Source organism: Dinoponera quadriceps, unplaced genomic scaffold (genome assembly GCF_001313825.1).
Source record: "Dinoponera quadriceps isolate SergipeBrazil2010 unplaced genomic scaffold, ASM131382v1 scaffold4444, whole genome shotgun sequence".
Classification (NCBI taxonomy): Eukaryota; Metazoa; Arthropoda; class Insecta; order Hymenoptera; family Formicidae; genus Dinoponera; species Dinoponera quadriceps.
In genome coordinates, this window is record NW_014558991.1 from 1,313,015 (window position 1) to 1,335,797 (window position 22,783).

General features: G+C 46.7%; 1 protein-coding gene across 8 annotated transcripts in view; it reads left to right on the plus strand.

The window, feature by feature from the left end:
• Positions 1–22,783, plus strand: part of LOC106750025 (muscle M-line assembly protein unc-89-like) — a 53,889-nt gene that overhangs the window by 26,812 nt on the left and 4,294 nt on the right. For 3 of the 8 annotated variants that reach the window (XM_014630036.1, XM_014630029.1, XM_014630031.1), the window contains 24 exons: positions 1,586–1,678; positions 4,362–4,526; positions 4,680–4,817; positions 4,902–5,472; positions 6,470–6,727; positions 7,357–7,392; positions 8,135–8,380; positions 8,951–9,092; positions 9,338–9,735; positions 9,851–10,755; positions 10,961–11,540; positions 12,707–12,862; positions 13,620–13,724; positions 14,200–15,000; positions 16,201–16,603; positions 16,734–16,917; positions 16,985–17,285; positions 17,487–18,068; positions 18,405–18,829; positions 19,128–19,891; positions 20,052–20,350; positions 20,552–21,471; positions 21,659–22,098; positions 22,486–22,624. In XM_014630036.1, the coding sequence (XP_014485522.1) occupies positions 1,586–1,678; positions 4,362–4,526; positions 4,680–4,817; positions 4,902–5,472; positions 6,470–6,727; positions 7,357–7,392; positions 8,135–8,380; positions 8,951–9,092; positions 9,338–9,735; positions 9,851–10,755; positions 10,961–11,540; positions 12,707–12,862; positions 13,620–13,724; positions 14,200–15,000; positions 16,201–16,603; positions 16,734–16,917; positions 16,985–17,285; positions 17,487–18,068; positions 18,405–18,829; positions 19,128–19,891; positions 20,052–20,350; positions 20,552–21,471; positions 21,659–22,098; positions 22,486–22,624 (9,051 nt within the window). The remainder of the gene's footprint in view (positions 1–1,585; positions 1,679–4,361; positions 4,527–4,679; positions 4,818–4,901; positions 5,473–6,469; positions 6,728–7,356; positions 7,393–8,134; positions 8,381–8,950; positions 9,093–9,337; positions 9,736–9,850; positions 10,756–10,960; positions 11,541–12,706; positions 12,863–13,619; positions 13,725–14,199; positions 15,001–16,200; positions 16,604–16,733; positions 16,918–16,984; positions 17,286–17,486; positions 18,069–18,404; positions 18,830–19,127; positions 19,892–20,051; positions 20,351–20,551; positions 21,472–21,658; positions 22,099–22,485; positions 22,625–22,783) is intronic. The other 5 variants (XM_014630032.1, XM_014630037.1, XM_014630034.1 and 2 more) reach the window with 4 other exon arrangements.

A 22,783-nucleotide genomic window follows, 5' to 3' on the forward strand; every position in this document is an offset into this window, starting at 1 on the left:
AGACAGCTTGGAAGCTTGTGCTGTCTGGGATGCACGGTTAGGAAGGAAGGTTCCACCAGAATAAATCATGTTGTTTGATAGAAAAGAAAGCAAAGGAACTAATATTTGGTTTTCAATAAAAGAAAATTGTTCACATTGTATATTAAGCATTGTTCCACAGAAACATGGAAACCTTTTAATATTTTCTACTATAATATAAAACGAGAAAAATCGTATTAAACCCAAAGGAATCTCTTTCTCCGTGCATACGGACTTCCGCGCGCACTCTTTCATCGCGGGTCGACATTGCGCGACATTGTCGTCGCAGAGTCAGGAAGAAGAAGGACCCTCCGAAGAGAAGCCGCGGAAAAGGCGAGCTCGGGGGCGAAATCGTAGGCCCGTCGGATCTGCGTGTTGTTTTCGCGCGGCCGTGTGGTCAGTCCACGCGAATAATCCGTCCGGCGTCGTCTAAGTATAGCCGTGGCCGTATTGGTCTTCCGAGTGTCTTTCTCTCTCTCTCTGGCGCGGCGACGGTGGCGGTAGCGCGCCCCCGGAGATTCATCCGGGCTTCAGTGCCGCGAATCTGCTGACCATCGCGCATACCGCGTGTGTATGTGTGTGTGAGAGAATCCATCCGCGACACGATCGAGGGTGCCGTGAAGTCCTCCTCCAGTTGTAGCGAGCGAGCGGCCTCTGCGCGAGACACCCTCTGCGACGACGATTACGAAGAACGTTTACGACTAAGAGGAACACGAGCAGGCGACTCCGTCGACCGGGTTGTTCCCGAGTCGCAGCCAAGGTGCGCGATTGCCGACGATGAGGAAGAGCCGATTCCCCGAGTTCTTCCTCAGGAAACCGTCCTTCTTCGCGAGAGCCGTCACTCGCGCGTCATCGAGCATCGTCCGCGAGGATCCCGCGAGGCAGCCGCTCGGGGGGTGACACACCGCATGCAAAATCCAGTCACACGTCCAAAAATACACGTGTTCACACGCATGAGATCCGACGCCGGTGTCGAATTACGCGTTCGTCGGCGAACATCCGTACCGTTGTCGAAGCGTTTCTCGATTTGTCAGCGCGAGAAAACGCGCCGTCCGCTTTCCTAGCGTTTCCCTCGGTGAGCGAGTCGATCTCTCCGACCACTTTTGGAAAAAAAGTCGCGGCTTCAGGGTGCATATATGGAATATTTCCGCCGCGGCGTGTTGGTAGTTACGACTCGCGCCAGGTTGAATTTATCGTCGCGCAGAAGGGTTGTAAATCGAGGTGTCGCGGGTTTAGATCAAGGAATAATGAGGGGAGAACATTCAAATCGCAAGATCTCCTCCCGTGCGATTCGCTAAAATTGCCGGATCTTGCAGTTGGAAAAGTCCCCGTCACAAAATTTGCACCCTTTCCCGTTGCGTATCTCATATCCTTGAAATATAATTTTCATAATCTTCGACGTACGCGCGATCAGGGGTTCTCCGTTGAATTAGGGAGAACTAAGGAGAAAGAAAAAAGAATGAGAAAGAATTGCCAATTAAAATAATCATCAGTGACAATGTTCCCGACGAGTGGTTGACGAAAGTGGACATACTGATCACTCGCGCCATCATTTCGTTTCTTGCAGGAGTTGAGCCAGACTCTGGGCGACGACAAGAGCATATCGGAACATTTGAAGCTCCCGATACAACGTATAAACGACTACCAGCTCCTACTGAAGGTACGTCGGCCGACTTTTTATTCGCAGAAACGCAGGTAATCCCGGTAGATAGTAACCAACACTAACGTTACATCAGTGGTTGAGAGTTTCTAGTAGAAGGTTTCTACCGAAGCCTACAATCCAGTTCTGCTACGGAACTGGCCGAATATAGTGCTTTTATTGGAAATAGAGTAAAGAAGAGTATTAAAGAAAATTAGTCGTACTTCCACCGACTTAAATTTGATTCTACACCGCAAAGGTGAGAAATGGAACCGGATTGAAAGTTTCGGTGGAAACTGAACCAACGTTACAACAACGTTGAAACCGAAGAGACGACAGCCACCTTCGAAACAGCGCGCGCGAAAGCAGGTAGATTTAATACACACGTACACATATTTGACACCTTTTCTTTTTTTCGCCGAGAAAATTGCCAACGCAATTGGCGTATAGAGACGATCCCGGACAGCCGAGTACGCGGACATACAGCCTGACCTATATTTCCGCTCGAATTTTATTGCGCCAGACGGAAATAGCGTGCGGCGCTAAAGCGCTTTCCACTTCGCCTTGAAATCGTGTCTCCTCGACATAATTGCCACCCGTTCACTCGAAATACACATACGCGAGAGTTAACGAATCACCTGCATTGTTTATAAACCTCTCGGTGTATGTATGTACCAGAAAAACTCGAGATTTTTCGATTAACGTCCGTCTCCGGACTCTACGAAGTACACCAGATGGTCGAGATATTTATTTATTTACAAAGGAATACGATATCCGCCGTAATATTCCGACGCGAATGACGAGAGTGACTTTTTGCGAACGGTAGAGAATAGTAGACTTTTTTTACATTTTTTAATAGTAGACTTCAGTTCCGTAAATATAAAATATAAGTAGCATGTATGAAACCAAAGGATAACAAGAGGCAGCATTTCAATGTGTTTCCTCCGTAAGAACAAATTCTCCTATTAGATACGAAAGATTACAGCTTTTTTCATCTAAATTCTCTTCAATTATATCATATTTTTTAATAATGTAAGAATAAACTGTCAGAAGACTTTATTTTCCCAGGGAATATGGTATAAATTTTTCAACAGTGAACTTTGCGCTCACTAGTCCTAAAATACAAAAATACAGAACACGAAATACGAATATTTACGAAACGGAAGGATAACAAATTCAGCGTCGATATGTTCTTCAGTTACGAAATTCTGTAATAATATTTTCGGTATGAAATTTCCTTCGTAGGGAAAATAAATATACGGAAAGGGACGAAGTCAGATTTTGGAGAGATGGCATATTAAAAGTGTTTGGAAATTTAAACAGAGCTTACTCATCGTGACAAGCTCACCTAAGCCAAGTAGATTAATGTCATGATTATGTGGGCCGAATGCCCGCAGAAACGAGACAACAAGAAGGCAGCGGGACACTCGAGTCGTCAAAGTGCGAATGCAAAACATTCTCAAGTTGAACATTCTTGGCTTTACACATTATTTAACACACATTACCGCCGCAGCATACCGTCGTCGCTGCTGCGGTAACGCGCACAAGCACGTGTTCTAAAATAAGCGGGGTAAACATTAATGTTAGAGACTGAAGTCTGATACAATGCCATTAGCTAATAATAATTAGCTCATCAAGTAATAACTCCGTCGCCATCAACAAGTCCGCCAAGTTTAGAACCGACGATGTAACCGGACGAATATTTTGGCGATCTCAATCGATCTTCCCTCTATTTTTGATAAATATTATTTTTGAGCGATTCTTCCTGGTTAGATTTAACACGAAATCTGATACAATGCCTAATAAGACTAATTAGCAATTAGCTAATTATTAGTATTATCATGTCGTTATCAACAAGTCCGCTACTCTATTCGAAATTTTGACGCTATACGAGTATTACGACGCTAAGACAGCGAAAACGGAAGCTTAAGACATCATCAAGGTCAAAGTAGGGATTATATTACATTATTATTATTATTAGAATTGAAATAGATCTTATTTTTGTTATCTTAGCTCCTACTGTATTGTAGAATTAAAGGTTTAAGACGAAAATTTCGATTCGAGTATGCTTGCAACAGGTGCACACGCGAGCGAAAATAAGCGCCCACGTTTTTCCCACGGTGTGAAAAACACAATTCGCTACTTGTATCTCGCAATCGCGAGCTTTCCTGTACGCTTCCAGCGTGTCAAGTATTTTCGTGGCGAAGTCGATGTGCAATAAACCGCGTGACGGAAGGGATGGACGCGAGAAATTTGTGGAAGAGCGCAACGCGTTTCCCGATAGATGTGGACACCCGCTAGAAAAATGACGCTGCAGAATATTTCGGGTTTGCGTGTATAAACGCGTGTGTGTGGGCGCCGTTACGGATTTAGAGAGCTAAATGCGACTCGTCCGCACGGCAGATTATCTTTTGAACCACGATATGGTTGGAAAGAAAAATTTCGTGCAAACAAGACGGCGGATATATAAGCGCAAGGCGTTAAACGACGGGTAGTAAAAGCGCATCGAAGTGTGTGCTGCGATACAAGTTAATTCGGTCCACAAGGACGATCATGCTCGCGCGTGTGTTGCGCAAATCCTTATTTTTCACCGTAATCGTGGGCGTGCCGGGACGGCATCGTTGATCTGTCTCAGCGTAAACGTAAAAATCGAACGACGGAGGAGAACGAATTAATTGAAAAAAATGCGCTCACCGTTTTGCAGGAGCTGGTGAAGTACTCGACCCGATTAGGCGAAAATTGCGACGACCTTCAGAAGGCGCTCGAGTTGATGCTAGGAATCCCTCACAGGGCGACCGACAATAAGTTCATAAGTAATATCGAAGGATATAAAGGGAATATTCACAAACTCGGTAGATTGCTCACGCACGTAGGTATAATTGAACTGGTGTTGAGTAATTACAAAAATTGTCAAATTCTTGATTGTTCTTCTATCAGCGACAATAATTACAACACATCGATATGCACGACGGTTGCAATTGCAGAGCGTTCGATTGAATAACGATAGCATCCACGTTTTCAGGAATGGTATACAGTTATCGATAAGGAGGGAAGAAGCAAAGAGAGATACTTGTTCCTGTTTAAAGCGCGAATCCTCGTATGCAAAGTCAGGCGGATATCGGAGGACAGGTCCGTTTTCGTCCTAAAGGATATTATTCGAGTGAGTGACATACACGGTATCGATCGTGCATCATAACGTAATTCGATTGAGGAACAAACGCAGAACGAATCCTATCCGTTTCAGCTACCAGAAGTAGAAGTGAAGGATCACCTGGACGACATACGATCGTTCGAGCTGCACAATCCGGCTGTTCCGAATTACCCCATCACTTTGGTGGCTCACAAGGACCCCGTGAAGGGCTACTGGCTCAAGGAGATCCGCGAATACGCCAGCGACCTGGTCGCTCTCGCCGAGCACGCCGCGGACGACCTTCAGGTGACCGAGGATTCGGAAACTAAGGAGGAGCCGAAGAGCGACGAGAAGCCGGCGCCGGTGAAGGTCGAGCCACCGCCTCCAGCGAAGGAAGAGGTCGATCCGTCGAAGGTGCCGACCGGCAATCCGGCGGAAGAAGCGAAGACGAGCCCAGTCGGTTCGCCGAGAGCGGTAGATCCGACAAAGGAGCCCGCGAAATTCGCGGAGAAGAGGAAGGACCCGGTGGATAGCGCGTCCTCGGAAGCGAAGAAGACCAGGGTCGAGGAAGTGAAGAAAGCCAAGGTCGAGGAAGCGAAGAAGAGCAAGGTCGAGGAAGAGACGGCAGACATGTCCCGAAGATACTCCGCGAGTCGGTACAGCGCCTCGTCGAAGGTAGTGGAAGGTAAGAGCACCGGCAGCTCGATGGAATACTCGATGTCGCTTGTGGCAACTCGTTGAAGCTGGAGATGTAGGGATCGCATTCAGTGTATGCCGTAGCTCTGGCAGCTTGTCTCGCCGCACACGGAAAGAATATTATAGCTTCCTTTTTCATGCGAGTTCTCTTTGATTTTACCGCACGCTTTGATAGCCGAGGCGATGTGAAGGAACGCTCGGTCTGGCTTTCGAGTTAACGTTTCCAACGTTTCGTCGAAACATTTCGATTTACTTCTTCAGGCGGAGGAACAACCCGAAACCAGGTCGAGCGTTTAATCGTGTTTCCTAATAGCGCGGAAATGGATTGAGCCGGTGGAATTTATTTCCCTAAGGGAAGATAATAAAGTTTCCAGTCATTTCCCGAGATACTCCGATTGTGAAAACATTGCGCGATAATAGCAATCATGAATTAACGAATAATTTCATAATGGTCGCGCTAAATTATTTGCAAACAGTTAAATGCAAAACATTTATCAATATTTCATGGAAGTTCAATATTTCTACGTGTTCTACTTTTTCTTACATGTATGCACGTAATCGCATAAGTTTCGTGCAAAATTTCGCCATACAGTTGCATAAATGTTTTCTTATTTGTCCTAATTGGGGTGTAATAGTACGTAGGAAACGGAAAGACGATAAATTAGGGCGGAATGTCGATGTGTTCCTCGATCACAAGATTCAATTTTTGCTATAAAATTCTTCCCGTATAGAGCAAATATTACATATTATGTTTACGCGCCAAGTCGGAAAATGGGGAAACCTTCCGTCGATTCTTCCTGAATCGCTTGCTTTGACGAAATTTCCAAGATTGCTCATCAAACTATTGTAGTAAAATCGAAATCGCTTTATTTTGAGCGAGCGTAACGCTCGGGCAAAATGAAGCGAACAATTACGAATCCTTCAATTGAGGATCTTGTGAACGTACTATATATCGAATAGTAAGGTGGTTCCCAACTAACACCTAGAGTACTCGTCGGTATCGAGCAGTCGTAATGGCGTGTCCTCGTACATGGAATCGGCGACGTCTGCTGTGGAAACGAGGACGTCTTCCTCGTCGCAGAACATGGGCCAAATTTCGGAAAGCGCGGCTTCCTACGAGACTCGCGCGATCACCGGCGGAACGGCGGAATCGAACGTCGACAGTCGAACAGCTAAAATCGCTCTCACCAGCGACGCTGGCAAACCCGTATTTATCAATACGATAGAGGGATGCAGTGTGGAACGTAAGTTTGCGTCGTAGAAGCTTTATCGAAATTTATAGACATGTCAGATGCATCGTACTTGCATAAGATGTATCAGAAATCGTCCATTTTTTCTGGCGAAAGGGAGTAATGCTCGTTGCTATTTTGAAATATTATCCAATAAACGAGAAACATTAAATCAATTTTTTGAGACATTGATTTTATTGGCTTATTTTATATTCTTATATTGAAAAAAAAAAACAGTAGAGAATAAAACAGTTAAGTAATTTGCGAACATAATTTCTGATATATATCTCGTACATGATAGAATATATGTCGACACTCTGTTACATTTAACGATCTTAATATTATACTTGTAACTAATCTCTCTTTATTCTAATCGTATATATTGAATTTATATGATATTTTGCAGTATTACTGATTATATTTAGCTGTACAAACACGGTTACTCGCAAAGTCTAGCCGGTTGTGACTGGATACATTTCTTTTCGTGGAAGGAAATTATGTATACTACGTTATCACGAAACATATTTGTCGGATATCGTAATTTATTGAAAGTATCTTCGATGATTCAGTGTTAAATTGTTGAAAAACATAACGCGCACATTCGAACCGATCACAGGACATAAGATACATTTTTACTGTTCTAGCGACGCGACCAAAAAAGGCATTGATACACGCCATAGGTAAAGTGACTTTGTACTTAGTTCATCGCCGTTCACTATTTTCTTGTCTCTCTCTCTAGACTTTCCTCTTATAGCCAGCTGAGTAAATTGCTTTTAGACGTAAATATTACTGTCGCTGGTTGAACACGCTTCACCGCTAAGCTCTAGATATCAGCTGTACGTAAATTTCTACACTAAACATTCACACTTTCTCACTCACACCGCCAAGTTACTCACGACACCACCCCTACACTCACAACTCTACATTTACAACGACACCGTTTTTCCCCGCCGTCTCTCAAGGTTCGTATTTATGTTACAGATACAATTTCTTTTTTTACACTGCAAACATAAAATATTTTCATTGGTTTTAGTTTACATTCGACTTTAACGGGACGGAATTGCGAAACCGTTTGGAACCGAGTTTTCCAGTTAATTTTGCCCGAACGTTGATAACACACCACTGTTAATTACTTTGTGCATTAAATGTCGCCTCTTCGTCGCACCTGCATTCGCAATCTCGTGAATCACAACTTGAAATGCACTCTTACATGTGTTTTGCATTATTCGATCTTCATGTATGTATCAATCTTTATACATAATTAGAGCAAATCACCATTCGCGCATTTGGATCACTCGAGCACGACGACGTTGTCCATTTCGAATCTCTCAAATAGAAGACAGTCACACCTGAGCCGACGTGCTTCTCACGGGACACGACTCGTCCTATCGCTTTCACGCTAACTTCGAATCGCCTTTTTAGCCGGGGAAGTCGCCACCTTCGAGTGCACGATGTTGACCACCGACGTGACTACCAGAATACAGTGGTTGAAGGACAACAAGCCGATGGAGGATAAGCTGGCCGATCGTGTAACCACCACGCTGGCCGATAACATCTGCAAGCTCGAGATCCAGAATGTTCACGAGTCCGACTCCGGCATATACATCGCGCGAGCGTTGAACACGGACGGTGAAGCGACCTGTACCGCGCAACTGATAGTTCAAAAACGTAAGTCGATCCAGAGCGAAGGGATCCATCATGCTTTTGTCTGTTAGATATTTCCCAAATAGTCCAAATGTCTAAAATACATCTTACAGGCATCTAAACGACGTGGAACAAGCAGAGTATATTTTAGAGCTCTTTGAAAATATTTTAGACTCTTTTGGACATTCGTGCTGTCAGAATTTTTATAATATCTCCCGGATATTTCATATTGTCTACTTTACATTTCTTGTGAAATTTCATTCGAAGAATAAAGTGGCAGTTGAATCATTCGAATTCGAGTAATTTTTCACTCATACAAAGTGAATTCTCTGCTCTGAATCGTCGAGTAAATATCTTCAGTTAAAATTAAAAAATGGATCTAATGTATGTAACGTTTCGTTACAGAATCAGATTCACTGAAATTAATTGAAACATTCGCCTGTATAGAATCAGAATTCATTTTTACGATTCCGACAGTATTTTTATTGCCGCTTTAAATGAATTTCGAGCAGATTTTCGAGTGAGGTTTCACTCTAAGAAATTTAAACAGTACAACGTAAGAGAGTTTGTTTATTATTGCGGAAAATATTATAGTGAGTCCGGAGGAGAAGAAGGCAAGAGCGGACGCGAACGCACCTATCTTCTTAGTGCGTTTGAAGGACACCGAGCTCTTGGAGAACACCTATCTGCGCTTCATGATCAAAGTCAAGGGAGATCCCAACCCTGAAATGAAGTTGTGAGTGTCTCGATTCGAATCGTACACGAGGAGAGTGTTGTAGCTTCCTTGGTGAAAATATTTTACTGAAAATGTAATAAAAATTTGCTGAAACGTATTTGAAAATCTTTCTTAATTGACTTCGTTTTATCATCATTTCATCAATATTTTAGTAAAAATTCATTTTAATCAGTATTTCAGAATTTTTCCTTTAAAAAGTCAGACAGTTTTCAGTTATATTCAATAAATTCTACGTCTCCTTCCAGCTTCAAGGACGGCACGCTGATCGACGTGAAGCACGAACGCGTGAAAATCATCCGCGACAACGCCGAGAAAGGATTCTATGAGCTAGTGATTGCCGACGTGCAGAAGAAGGACGCCGGCAAATATTCGTGCACAGCTATGAACCGCTACGGCGAAGCCACGTGCGAGGCGGAGGTGACGGTGACGGACGAGAAGCCGCTCTTCGCCGGACTTCCGGAAGGTCTCCTCGAGCTTGGAACTGAGCCGCACTTCACTTGGTTGCGCGACGGCCAGCCATTCGATCCTGAGGAGAGATTTAAGGTTCTCTTCAAAGATAACGAGGACACTCTGGCGTTGGTGTTCCAGCACGTGAAGCCCGAAGATGCTGGTCTTTACACGTGCGTGGCGCAAACCAGCACAGGTAATCTATGATAATTATTATTTAAAATATTAATATAAAATCTTGAAGAATGTGGTACGCGAAATATTTCGCTGGTGACTTCAGTGTCTTCAATCGAGGCATTTTCTTCACGCAGGTAACATCAGCTGCAGCGCGGAGTTAACGGTGCAAGGCGCGGTGAATCAGCTGCTGAAGGATCCGGAAAAGCCGAAGCTGCAAACGGATTCGAAGCAGTCGGAAGTGAGCATCGGCGGTTCCGCGATGTTAGACCTGCAGGTAAAGGGTTTCCCGAAGCCGGACATCAAGTGGACGAAGGACGGGCAAGAGATCGCGGCCGGAGGCAGGATCAAGTACCTCTGGGAGGACGAGGAGTCGCTCTCGCTGGTGATTAAGCAGGTCACCGCGAAAGACGCGGGCGTTTACACCATCACGGCGAAGAACGATCTCGGCGAGGACAGCACGCAGATCGAGCTGATCGTCAAGTCCGCGCCTAAGGTCACGAGGAAGCAGTCGGATATGATGATCCTCGTGGAGGATACGGGCACGATGGTGGTGCAGGTGGAGGCCACCCCGGCGCCGGAGGTCACGTGGTACAAGGATGGCCAGCAGATCACGGAGAGCGAGCGTATAAAGATCATGAAGGAGAACGGCGACACGTACAAGCTGGTGATGAAGAACACGAAGGTGACTGATGGCGGCTCTTACTCGATCGTCGCGCGCAACGAGGTCAATCAGACGACCGAGATCTGGAAGGTCGGCATCAAATGCCCGCCGAAGATCAAGAAGAAGCTGGGCGAGCCGCGTGTGATCAACGAGGGCGACACGCTGAATCTTCTGATCGAGGTGGACTCCGAGAGTGAGCCGAGCGTCAATTGGTACAAGGACGGTGAACTTTTGAAAGCGAGTGATCGCGCGAAGATGACGAAAAACGGGAACAATTACATACTCACAGTGAGCGGCGCGACGGTGGAGGACGCGGCGGTTTACAAAGCCGAGGTGGTCAACAAGCACGGAACGATTTCGGACGACACGAGAGTCAGGGTATGATATATAATACTTGAGAGTGTAAAAACGTAACTTTCACCAATCAAAATTAGAAAATCAAGTAATTAGTTAATATTATGTGCCTGAAAATTATTTGTATCTCAGAGAAGAGATAGTAGCATGCGGTCTCTAATCATTATTATCCGCAATAATGGTTGTGACATCGGTCGTCTGATCAAAATACTTAAAAAAATCCGTGCAGGTGCGCGGCATACCGAGATTCAAGACGAAACTGTGCGACATCACCGCGAACGAGGGCGACCTGAACGTCGAATTCGTGGTGGAGGTGGAGGGCTTCCCGAAGCCGAACGTGCAATGGTTCCTGGGCGACGTCGAGATCACGGAGAAGCGTACGGAGTACACTCGCGTGGAGGAAGGCGACAATTACAAGCTCATCGTCAAGGAAGTGAAGACCGAGCTTAAGGGCCACTACACGTGCAAGGTGCACAACGAGTACGGCGAGAACTCGAGCAGCTCGGACCTGACGGTGAACACACGGCCGAAGCTGCTGAAGAAACTGACGGATCAGCGGCTGAAGGAGGGCGAGACGCTGACACTGTCGTTGGAGGTGTCCGCCACGCCGGAGCCGGAGGTCAAGTGGTACAAGGACGGCGAGGAAGTGTCGGCGGACGCCCGGATCAAGATCACCAGGGACAGCCAGCGCAAAGAGAGTTACGACCTGACGGTGACGTTGCTGAAGGGTTCGGACGGCGGCTTGTACGAGGTGCGGGCCGAGAACGCGCTGGGCTACGTCACCAGCAAGAGCAAGGTCATCGTGTTGAGTGAGTATACTGGCTTCTCTTCAACGTAGCCCTGGAACTCGACTTCGACGCGAACCGACGATGGTGTAGCAATAATATGCAGCTTAGAATTAAACAACATGCATATCAATATCTTCTCTCCGAACGTTTCCCCTCCGGGGTATCTTCGCAGAGTTTTCACGTGTTTATTTCGAGCATTTATCTTCGCGTCGCGCTTCATCTCGACCGGGTCCAGTTCCAGGATTAAACGCGGGGGGATAATTTTGGCAGAGTTTGAGAGAATCGTACGAGGACGGCTGAAATCGTGATATTTTCCGGGACACAGCGGTCTCAGCAATAAGCAACGAATGTCTCTAATTTTTGAGAGACAACAGCGGTAAAAGTCGTCGTGTTTCGACTACTGTTCAGTAAGTACCGAATGCAAAGCGGACGATGACACACGATTACCCTATCCGTTTTGTCTTCGTTTTCTTTTCCTCGATGTGATATTTTGCCAAATTCTCCGACGGCCTTTAACGACGAGGTTCAATCGCGAGATCATTTCCTAGATAGTTCCTCTAGCTGATAGTGCGATAGATCTGTGTGTACAGAAAGAAACTCTTTCCCGATCCTTAAACGAAAGAGGAGACCTTGTAAACCACGTCACATGATCGACGTTGACGCAGTAAACGCCCAGATGGACATATTTCATTATATTGCCTAGCAGAAGTACATTAAGATGCGTCTTCATACAACAAGCATTTTGTACATACGAGAGTCATGTAGGTTTCAGAATTGAAATTTTGACGCGAAAATAGCGAAAACAGAAAATTTAAGACATCGTCAGGTTGAAAAAGTAGGAATTATATTATTAGAATTGACGTTCCCCTTTATCGAATTCTCGAGATCCTTTCCTTCTTTAAACTAATACATAGATATTAGCATCACGCTCTCGTCGGACTGTTTTACATTAAATGTTTGCATACTATGTTCAGTATTTCTGTCTATCTGGACGTGTTCTTTTTATCTCATTCTCTCTTCTTATTGATAAATACCGTACGATTGCTTCCTGCGTGCACACCGGAGCTCCTCCCCCGGGGGATCCGCACACCGTTCCAATTTTCTCTCTCTAAAACGTCACGAGTACTGACATCTATCGCGTCTTGAAGCACGTCACGATAGAAACTCGATGGAATGTACTTCCGTAGCTGAAACGGAAGACAAGGTCGACGAAAAGGTACAGCCGCCGCGGGAGAAGGTGGTGAAGGTGACGGTGCAGGAGGAGGAAACTCGAGCGGAGAAACCGATAGAAGTGGAAGTGTCGCAGCAGCCGGGCCTGCGCGCCGAAGAGTCGGGATCGGAAGGTAACTTGGCCAAACTCCGTCACGGAGTGAGCATAAGAGTGAGAATAGAATTTGCCACAGCTCTTCACATTCTTTCTTTCCCACCGCTTCGTTTGGAAGGCAACGAGCATTGCGCTTGCGACAATCGAGGCATCGACACGCGACTCGTAGGACCGTCTACGACTTGGCCGCACTTGTGCTTCTCGTCGTCTTATGAGGTCTCATCATATGCTGAGAGATACTTTAATCCCAGGATGCATCATGGGAGCAGTTTTCACGATTATTTTCCAACTAGTTTGATCTTTCCGTCCACATTCCATCCGCGGATTTTTCCAGTAGAGACACCTCTCTTTTCATATCGTCTCTCTTTTTCTTTTTTTTTTTTTCATAGTTTTTATTGAAGAAGAACCATGCATCCCAGGATTAATGATCGGGGGAAATTAGCATCTCGCTTCTCGCGTTACCACTATTTTGTGCACCTTGATCGTCGCTTGAGTTGGTTCCAACTACACGTGTAAGAGCGGTCTCTCACAGAGAGTTAGATAGATATGCGTGACGCATACTCACGTCCGTGATTTGTCACACACATACACACCAAATATACACACAAGAATACACGAAGCATTTGGTCGCCGAGCACGTGATATTAATCTCACTTGTTCGGTCCGGATTCGTTAGCGTAATTTAGCCGTTTTGAAGAGATAGTTCGAAGAGTTTCTGATTTAAAAGTCACTTGTGACGGTAGTTTTTGGCGAAACAATGTCTGGTATAAATTTAGGTCGCGTCACACTGGAGAGACAAAACGTCCGAGTAATTCAAGGGGACAATGAAACGATCACGATCTCCGTGGCCTCCTCGACGACTCACGAAGCTATACTCACAGGTAATCTGACGCACACACACCACGTTGGAAAAATGTATGCAACCTTCACCCCTCTGAGCAACTGGGTGACGCAAAAGTCTGAAAGATATCTCCTTGCGCAGTCTACACTGAGAAAAAGAATGGTGAAATCAACTGAACTTTGCTTGGTTGAACGAAAATTGTTCGGGCAAATATTTCTTCAGTCTTTCAGACTTTCGCGGACGCGTAAACGATGCTCGCTCGACAAACTAACAACCACACGAACGTACACACCGGGGACACGAAAATCGCGTTGCGTTTCCTGCAAGCCCAGCTTGTTCGAAGACAGCACGAGGTTTCTCGTCGACGTCTGCTTCAATCGTGATCGGGTGGTTTCGTTTAATCGATTCACAATTCATTCATTGCTGTGAAAGAGACGAGCGGACGACAGTGACGACGACGACTCGCGCGCGGGGCTGTTAGCGGTCGAAGTGGTATGAGGTCAGGCGGTTCGCAGGTCCCGACGAAAGTCACACGATCAGCAAGATGACGGCGACCAAGGTCGAGTGCCGGGAGTTCGGTATCGACTCGATGGGAGGTCCCCGCGTCGAGGAGGTCGCTTCCTACGCTTATACCGCGCAAGAGGAGAACTCGAAGCCGCAGAACGGCGTGCTGGTCGAGGAGTTCTCGGAGACGGAGGAGAAACGGTCGAACCTGGCGGCCAATCGGGGCGTCACGATCGTGTCCGTGTCCGACGACGAGTCGACTTTAAAGGCGCTCTCGCGGGATGTCAGCACGGAGGACATGCAGACGGCCGATCTGCCGGAGGATCAGCGGACGACCAACGGCGTCTCCGACGAGCTCTACTTCAACGGAACGCCGGAGGACGTTCGACTGCACAGGCTCTCCCGGATCACGGAGACCATCGTCGAGGAGCGCTCCTCCGAGGAGCCGTCGTCGGTGGGCCAAACGTTGCAGAAGGAAGATTTGGACGCGAAGGAGACGAACGTGCCCGTCCAAAGCGCAATGATCAGCGACGTGAGTCCGGTGAAGAAGGTCGCTGAGAGCACTCTCGATCGATCGGACGCCGCCGTGGAGGAGGAAGGATTCTCGAAGCAGAGATTCTCCGGCGAGATGTCGAACGCATCGCCGAAGAAGGCTGCCGAGGAAACGCTGTCGAGGCAGAGTTCTCAGAAAGCGCTTCTTGACGACGACGACGAGGAGATCGACGAGGACATGAAGAAGCTCCTAGCTCGCGTTAAACGGCAACGTAGCGTGCTAGACGAGATCCTCGATAAAGAGTCGGGCAGAGAGTCAGGTACGGCCGCAAGGTTCCATCGGTAGCTTCGCCGGCTAACTCTAATCTCTCAGCACGACGACCCTCGTCGGAACAGACCGCGTCACCCCTGTTTACTCTGGTCTGGCAGATCGAGATCTCGCTAATTCTTTCGCATGTTGTTGAGCTCACGTTTTCATTGTGTCTCACTCGCATGTGCTCGCGTGAAACGTCCATAAAAGGTTTAGCAACTTTTAAAATTGCCATTATTCTTACATGAAAACGTTTTATCTACCTTAGCCCTTTGAAACACTATTTCCATCTACTCAATATTCATCTGTTAAAATAACGCGTATTAAATGTCCAAAATAAAAAATCAAGATTCAAAGTGTTAACCCTTTGCGCTCGAGGCCTTTTTCGCTCGAGCGAATCAGCGACTCGAGAGGAGTTAGCTTATTTCATGAGTTTTTCACAGTTAACTTAAAATGATAAGACATCTTTGTAGCTATTACCTCATAAGGTTACACACAAAGGGCTAGGAGTAGACTCGTGAAGCGATATTCGTTAGACCAAATCTAAATAAACACCGTTATCGCTCGATTTGCCGCCTCGATTCGAGCCTGAGAGGCACCGCTCGAGTTGTCGCATCATATCCAGTGGTGCCTGAGAGGCACCTCTCGAGCGCAAAGGGTTAATATCTGTAATAATGATATTATAAATTCTTAATATTATTAAGGTTCTTAATATTATTTTTCTAATATATTCATATTAATATATCTCTCATATTTGTGCCTCCACGCCCGCGCAATATTGCCTATCTGTATCCTTAAAACCGTTATTTTATTTGACGCTGACTCATAGCACCGCACTGCTACTGTTCACCGTCTTAAAAGATCTGTGTATCGAGGTAAGGTTGTGGCTTTCTCTTTCTACACAGCGAGTGATGGTCGATAATTTGATAATCTTCACCGTGCAGCTTGCCGAGCACCCACCTAACTCGTTTCCAGGTAAGTACGTTAAAGTACGTTATCCAGTAGATATAGACAAAAAAAGCACAGCCTGATAATTGAGCAGCAAGGATATGAGCAGCACTAGATGTGAGCATCGAGTTTCAGCTTATGTCCGTCATCACATATATATATATATATATATTTTTTTTTTTTCAAAAAATAAGAACCTGTCAGTTCTTATTTATTTGACCTCCGACGAGCCACGGCTTATTCTTCTCGTCTATTCACGCAGCACCGCCTCACGTATTGAGCACGAATCTCACCGACCGTACGATCTTCGAGACGCAGAATACGCAGTTCGAGGTGAAGGCCTCTGGTCTGCCGAGGCCGGACGCGGTATGGCTGAAGGACGGCAAGACGCTTCGTTCTGGCGAACGGGTGAGGATCAGCGCGGCCGGCGAGTCGTATGAGATGGATCTTAGCAAGGCAACCCTCGAGGACGAAGGTGTCTACATGTGCGTTTTGACGAACAAACTGGGCGAAGAGACAGTAGAGGGTTACCTGACCGTCGGCACGGTCGACGATCTTCGCAAGCCGAGATTCAGCGAGTCCCTTAGCGACGTGGACGTCGCACTCAAGACCGACGGGGAGTTCAGGGCTGTCTTCACAGCCGACCCGGTTCCGGATGTAAGATGGTGCGTACACAGGCTGTACTGTCTGCAAAGTAGAAAACACGGCTAGTTTTGACCAATAAATAACCAAGTCGACACAAGTCGTCAGTTGTGAAATGATTTAATAACAATTGTACAATAATATATTTCGTAGGTATTACAAAGGTCTCGAGATCCCGTCGGATGATCCTAGAATTAAGGCGACCATCACCAACAGTCCGGCGGCGGACAAGCTGACAGAGAGTAAAGTTACGCTAAAGGTGCCGAAATGCACTAAAGAAGATACTGGAGAATATAACTTGAGACTGATAAACAAGTGGGGCGAGGCTGAGTCTACCGTAAGTAATGGAAATGATGTAACGCATTCAATAACCGAGATAATAACCGAAACTTGTATCCTCCCAGGCGTTTCTGAGTCTTCTTCTGAAGCCGGAAATCGACACCTTCCGAGATCACAGCGAGTCGGTTGACGAGCGAGTCGAGTGGCAAGCGATTGTCAGAGGCAACCCGAAGCCCGCTATCACGTGGATGAAGGACGGCACGGAGCTACAGAAGGACGATCGATACGACATGGAAGAGGACAAGAGAAACTGCAAATACAAGCTCGTCATCAAGAAGCTCAGTCTCGAAGACGGCGGCGCTTACACGATCACGGCGAAGAACTACCTGGGTGAAGCGAGTGCTCAGGCTACCTTGACGCCTCACAGTAAGTCCATCTGGTTCTCACGGTGAAATATATAGACGCGCGAAGTATGAAAGATATCTTCAGAAGTATTGGCGACAGAAAATCATTTTATCAGGCAAAGTTAATTTTTTTTTATCATATATATATATAATTCAAGATTATGATTCATCTTTCGCATATTATTATACTTTCATGATACAAAGACATCCGAATTTTCCACAGCCGAGCGTCCGACCTTCCTGAAGGACCTTTCGAAGATACAGTGCAGCGACCGCGAGGACATCGACCTGAAGATCCGCGCGACCGGCATCCCAAGGCCGAGCATCACCTGGCTGAAGGACGGTGAGATCGTCAAGGAAGACGACCGGCACCAGTTGGTGACCCATGTAGATGGCATAGTGGACAGTGTCCTCACTATCAAGACCTTCTGCGCGGACGACATCGGCAAGATCACGTGCAAGGCGAGCAATGTCGCTGGCGCCACGCAGACCAGCTGCGATTTGTCGATGACGTTCACCGCGCCTTCATTCGGCCGACCGTCGCTGCCGAGGTCGATGGAGGTCGACGAGGGTGAGCCGCTCGAACTGAAAGCCAAGGTGGACGGCAGTCCGATACCGAACGTCGCTTGGTTCAAGGACGGCGAGAGGATCACACCGGATGATCACGTGAAGATCACCGCCTTGCCGGACGGCACCACCAAGCTTACGATCGACGTCGTCAAGCCCACCGATTGCGGCGCCTACAAGCTCGTCGTCTCGAACTCCAGCGGCGACGATTCCTCGCTCTGCGCCGTCGCTGTCACACGTAAGTGAAACGTTTTTACATTGAAATTATTTTAATTCATTAATCTTAAACTACGAGTCTCAACGTTCGGTTTTCCCATTTCAATTCGTCGAGGCGAAATGGAAAGATCGAACGTCGATTTAATTATTAAATACAGTTACAAATAACTCTTCGTGTACTTGATAACAGAAATTAAAATTAATATGAAATTATATTGGGATAAAATTAAAATGAATATTAATGTGAAATTAATAATAGCATAAAATTATATTTAACATTAAGATCATGCTAAAATCAATAACAGTTTGCGATTTGATTAAGCGAATTTAATTACGAAGCGGTCCGTGCTCCTTACAGCTTCGCGAAGGAAACCGTCGTTCACGAAGCCGTTGGAAGACGCGAAAGCCGTGGTCGGGCAACCGTTGAAGCTGGAAGCTCAAGTATTAGCATTCCCGAACCCGCAGGTGCAATGGTTCAAGGATGGTATACCGTTGAGGCACACGAAGGAGATGTACTTCATGAACGAGCCGAATGGCCAGATCGGCTTGAAGATCGATTACGTACGTCCGGAGGACGCGGGCACCTATTCCTTGATTGTGTCCAACACACTCGGTGAAATCACCGGCACCGCCAAAGTAGAGGTGGAGGAGAAAGAGAAGAGACCGGAGTTTGTTGCGAGCCTCCAGCCGCAAACTGTCGTCGAAGGTTTCCCGGTGAAGATGGAGGTGAAAACTGTCGGAAAACCAATGCCCGAGCTCAAATGGCTGCGAAACGGCGACGAGGTTTTAATATATATCATATTATATTATATTATATAAATATTGTTCTTAATGTTTGGGGCAAATATTGTTAATAATGACGTTGTTACACAATATTAAGAATTTGAAAACGTTATATGTTATAAAATATCATTGTAATAAAATAACGTCGTATTAATGCCTCCTTGCTCACTGGGATACGTATTTTTTATTTTAAAACATAACATTGTGTGTCTGATATTATTTATACGTAATTAAAAAAATATATATATATTTAAATATTTTAAAGTCGATTTGTCTAACAAAATGAACGTGTCTTCAGATTGTTCCCGACAATACGCACGTAAAGATCATCAGCCAGCCGGACGGCAGTCACGCGTTGGTCCTCGACAAGGCGACGCCAGAGGACGTAGGCGAATATCAAGTGGTGGCCGGCAACACGGAGGGCACCGCGTCCTGCAAAGCCAAACTGGACGTCGCGAGTAAGACGAGGCCGGACACGCCGGAAGAGAAGCCGGCCTTCACCAATCCCATGCGTGACGTGTCCGTCGAGGAGGGTCAGCCGTTGGCGTTGGACGTGTCGTTCGTCGGCAATCCCGTTCCCGAAGTGAGCTGGACGAAGGACGGCGAGTCGGTGAAGCCATCGGAACGCGTGACGATGAGCTGCGACGGCAGGAAGGTCAGTCTGGAGATCAAGCCATGTAACGTCAAGGACGCGGGTGCCTACAGCTGCCGGCTGAGCAATCCGCTCGGCGAGGACACCACCGGCGCGAACGCCATCGTCAGGAAGGTCTATCAGTCGCCGACCTTCACGCAGAAGTTCACCGATCTGCAGCAGTTGCCCAGCTTCGACGCCAAATTCCCGGCGCGCATCACTGGCATACCGCATCCCGAGGTCACGTGGTACTTCAACGACAGGCCGATCTTGAAGGACGACGACAAATACAAGATCAAGCGCGACGGCGATGCTTGCTGCTTGTACGTGAAGGACTGCTCTTACGACGATTCCGGGCGGTACAGATGCAAAGCGGTGAACAAGGGCGGTGAGGCAGAGTGCGCAGCCAACTTGGCTGTGGTTGACAAAATGTAAGAGATCCTCCTCATTTTCTCTTTAGAAGATAATCTTATAAAATCTCGTATAAAATTATATATATATATCTTTCTTTTAAGGAAAGAGGATAAGATGTCGAAAAAGAAATTAGAATGTGCGAGAATCCGTGTCGAGTTACATAATTCATAATTTCAGCGAGAAGATGCAGAAGATCGAGCCACCGGCGTTCCTGAAGAGGATCGGCGACTGCGAGGTTTACAGAGGCATGCCGGCCAAGTTCACCGCGTGCGTCACCGGCTATCCGGAGCCCGACTTCGAGTGGTATCGCAACGGCGACCGAATCTGGCCCTCCGATCGCATCAAGATGGATCAGGAAGGTAGTCTGTTGCGACTGACGATTTCCAACGTGGACGAGCTGGATGCCGGCAAGTACGTACTGAAGATTTCCAATCCTCATGGTGAGGACTCCTGCAGCGCCGAGATGATTTACGAATGTAAGTGCATAAAAGTTCCCGTATTAAAGGAAAGCATTAGACTGAAAGATCGTAGATTACATTTCTGTGAAATAATGAAAAGATAGTTTTTTTATAAAAAAAAACATTTTCGCGCTATTGCACATAGTTGCAATAACGTTCGATTGCTGGTTTTCTGCTCACTAAGTCATAGTTCGACCATTGAGTCTCCTTCGATTTCAGCCTTGGAACCACGAGCGAAGAAGCCTCTGGCCGACCAATACGCGGACTTCGACAATTACCGGAAGTCCGGCGTGCCGTTGCCGCTGGCGGACCGTCCGATCATCAGCCGCATGATGGACCGCCATCTCACCCTCTCCTGGAAGCCGTCCATCCCGATCGGGCCGCGAGTGCCGGTCACCTACCTGGTGGAGATGTGCGAGCTGCCGGACGGCGACTGGTTCACCGCGCGCACCGGCGTCCGCAGCTGCGTATGCGACATCCGGAACCTCGAGCCGTTCCGCGACTACAAGTTCCGCATCCGCGTGGAGAACAAGTACGGCATCAGCGATCCGTCGCCCTTCGCCCAGACCTACCGGGCCAAGCTCGAGCCGGAGCCGCCCAAGTTCTTCCCCTACCTGCCACCCGGCATCGACTTCCGCCCCGAGACCAGCCCGTACTTTCCGAAGGACTTCGACATCGAGCGGCCGCCCCACGACGGCTACGCACAGGCGCCCAGGTTCCTGCGTCAAGAGTACGACACCCAGTACGGCGTGAAGAACCACAACTGCAACCTCTTCTGGTTCGTCTACGGCTACCCCAAGCCGAAGATGACGTATTATTTCAACGACCAGCTGATCGAGTCGGGCGGCCGTTACGACCAGAGCTACACCAGGAACGGCCAGGCGACCCTCTTCATCAACAGGATGCTCGAGAGAGACGAGGGCGTCTACGAGGCTGTCGCCACTAACGAGCACGGCGAGGCTAGGCAGAGAGTCAACCTGAAGATCGCCGAGTACCCCACGTTCATCGAGAGACCCGACGAGACCATCGTGATGGTGAGGAGGACCGGCCAGCTGGTCGCTCGCGTCACCGGCGTACCCTACCCGGAGCTCAAGTGGTACAAGGACTGGAAACCCATCGCTTCGTCTTCCAGGATCAGGGTTCGTGCTCTTTGTACTCTATTCTTTTTTTATCCCGTTATATTTTGTTACATGCAATAGAGAATCGGTATTCGACGCATAACACAGTTATAAACATTGTTATATCATTAATATTTTTATCATTAAACAATTTATATTACACGTCTGTAAAGATATCTTCTTGGTCAAGTTTGCTTTCGGATGGTAGATTCAGTTCACCGAACCGGACACGACGACCCTCATCATCAACGAGGCCATCACGAAGGACGAGGGTCTTTACTCGATCAGCGCGGGCAACGTGGCGGGCTCGGTATCTTCCTCGGTGATACTCCACGTGGAGGAGAACGAGCACGAGTACGGATACAGAACTTACCGGCACAAGATGGACGTGCAGCCGCGCGACAAACCGTTCGGCGACTTCTACGACCTGGGCGACGAACTCGGTCGCGGCACGCAGGGTGTCACCTACCACGCGGTCGAGAGGAACACCGGTAGAAATTACGCCTCCAAGATCATGCACGGTCGCGGTGACCTCAAGCCGTTCATGTACAACGAGATGGAGGCGATGAACAGTCTGCATCATCGCAAGCTCCTGCGGCTGCACGACGCTTTCGAGACCAACGATTCGGTCACCCTCGTTATGGAACTGTATCCTTCCGTTACTACACTTATGTCTCAAATCACGATAATTGAGTCAAGGTAATTGTGACATCAGAGTAATCGTGGCGGCGTAATATTATTTTTACAGAGGTACAATTACAATTATTTATTGAAATTATTTGCCTTTTTTTTCATTAATATTATAGGGAATATTTATTAATATTATTGTTCTTTATATGTAATAGTTTTACACAATTACCACAAGATGGGCAATCACTATTTTTTTATTTTGTGGTTATTAATACTTTTATTACTGGAATATGTTACGATTACCTTGATTGATTCTGCAGTTTTTTTTTTTTTTTTTTTTTTTTTATACAACGTTCGAAACTGGCAGAATGACATAAAAATGAAAAATCCTTAACGATAATTTAGAGCGGCTGGTGGAGAATTAGTAGACACTCTTGCGAGACAAGAATTTTACACCGAGATAGACGTTGCTCGTTACATACGCCAATTGTTATGGGGATTGGAGTACATGCACGGAAATCATTATGCGCATCTTGGTCTGACGGTACGTTATATATAAAATTTGCTTTTATTATATACATTTTTATTTTATTTTTATTTTTTATATAATTTATTTCTTATATGAAAGATTCATCGTTTATATCACTTGTGCATTCAAATCAACAAATTAAATATAAAATTCGAGCTCTAAATAATTTCAAAA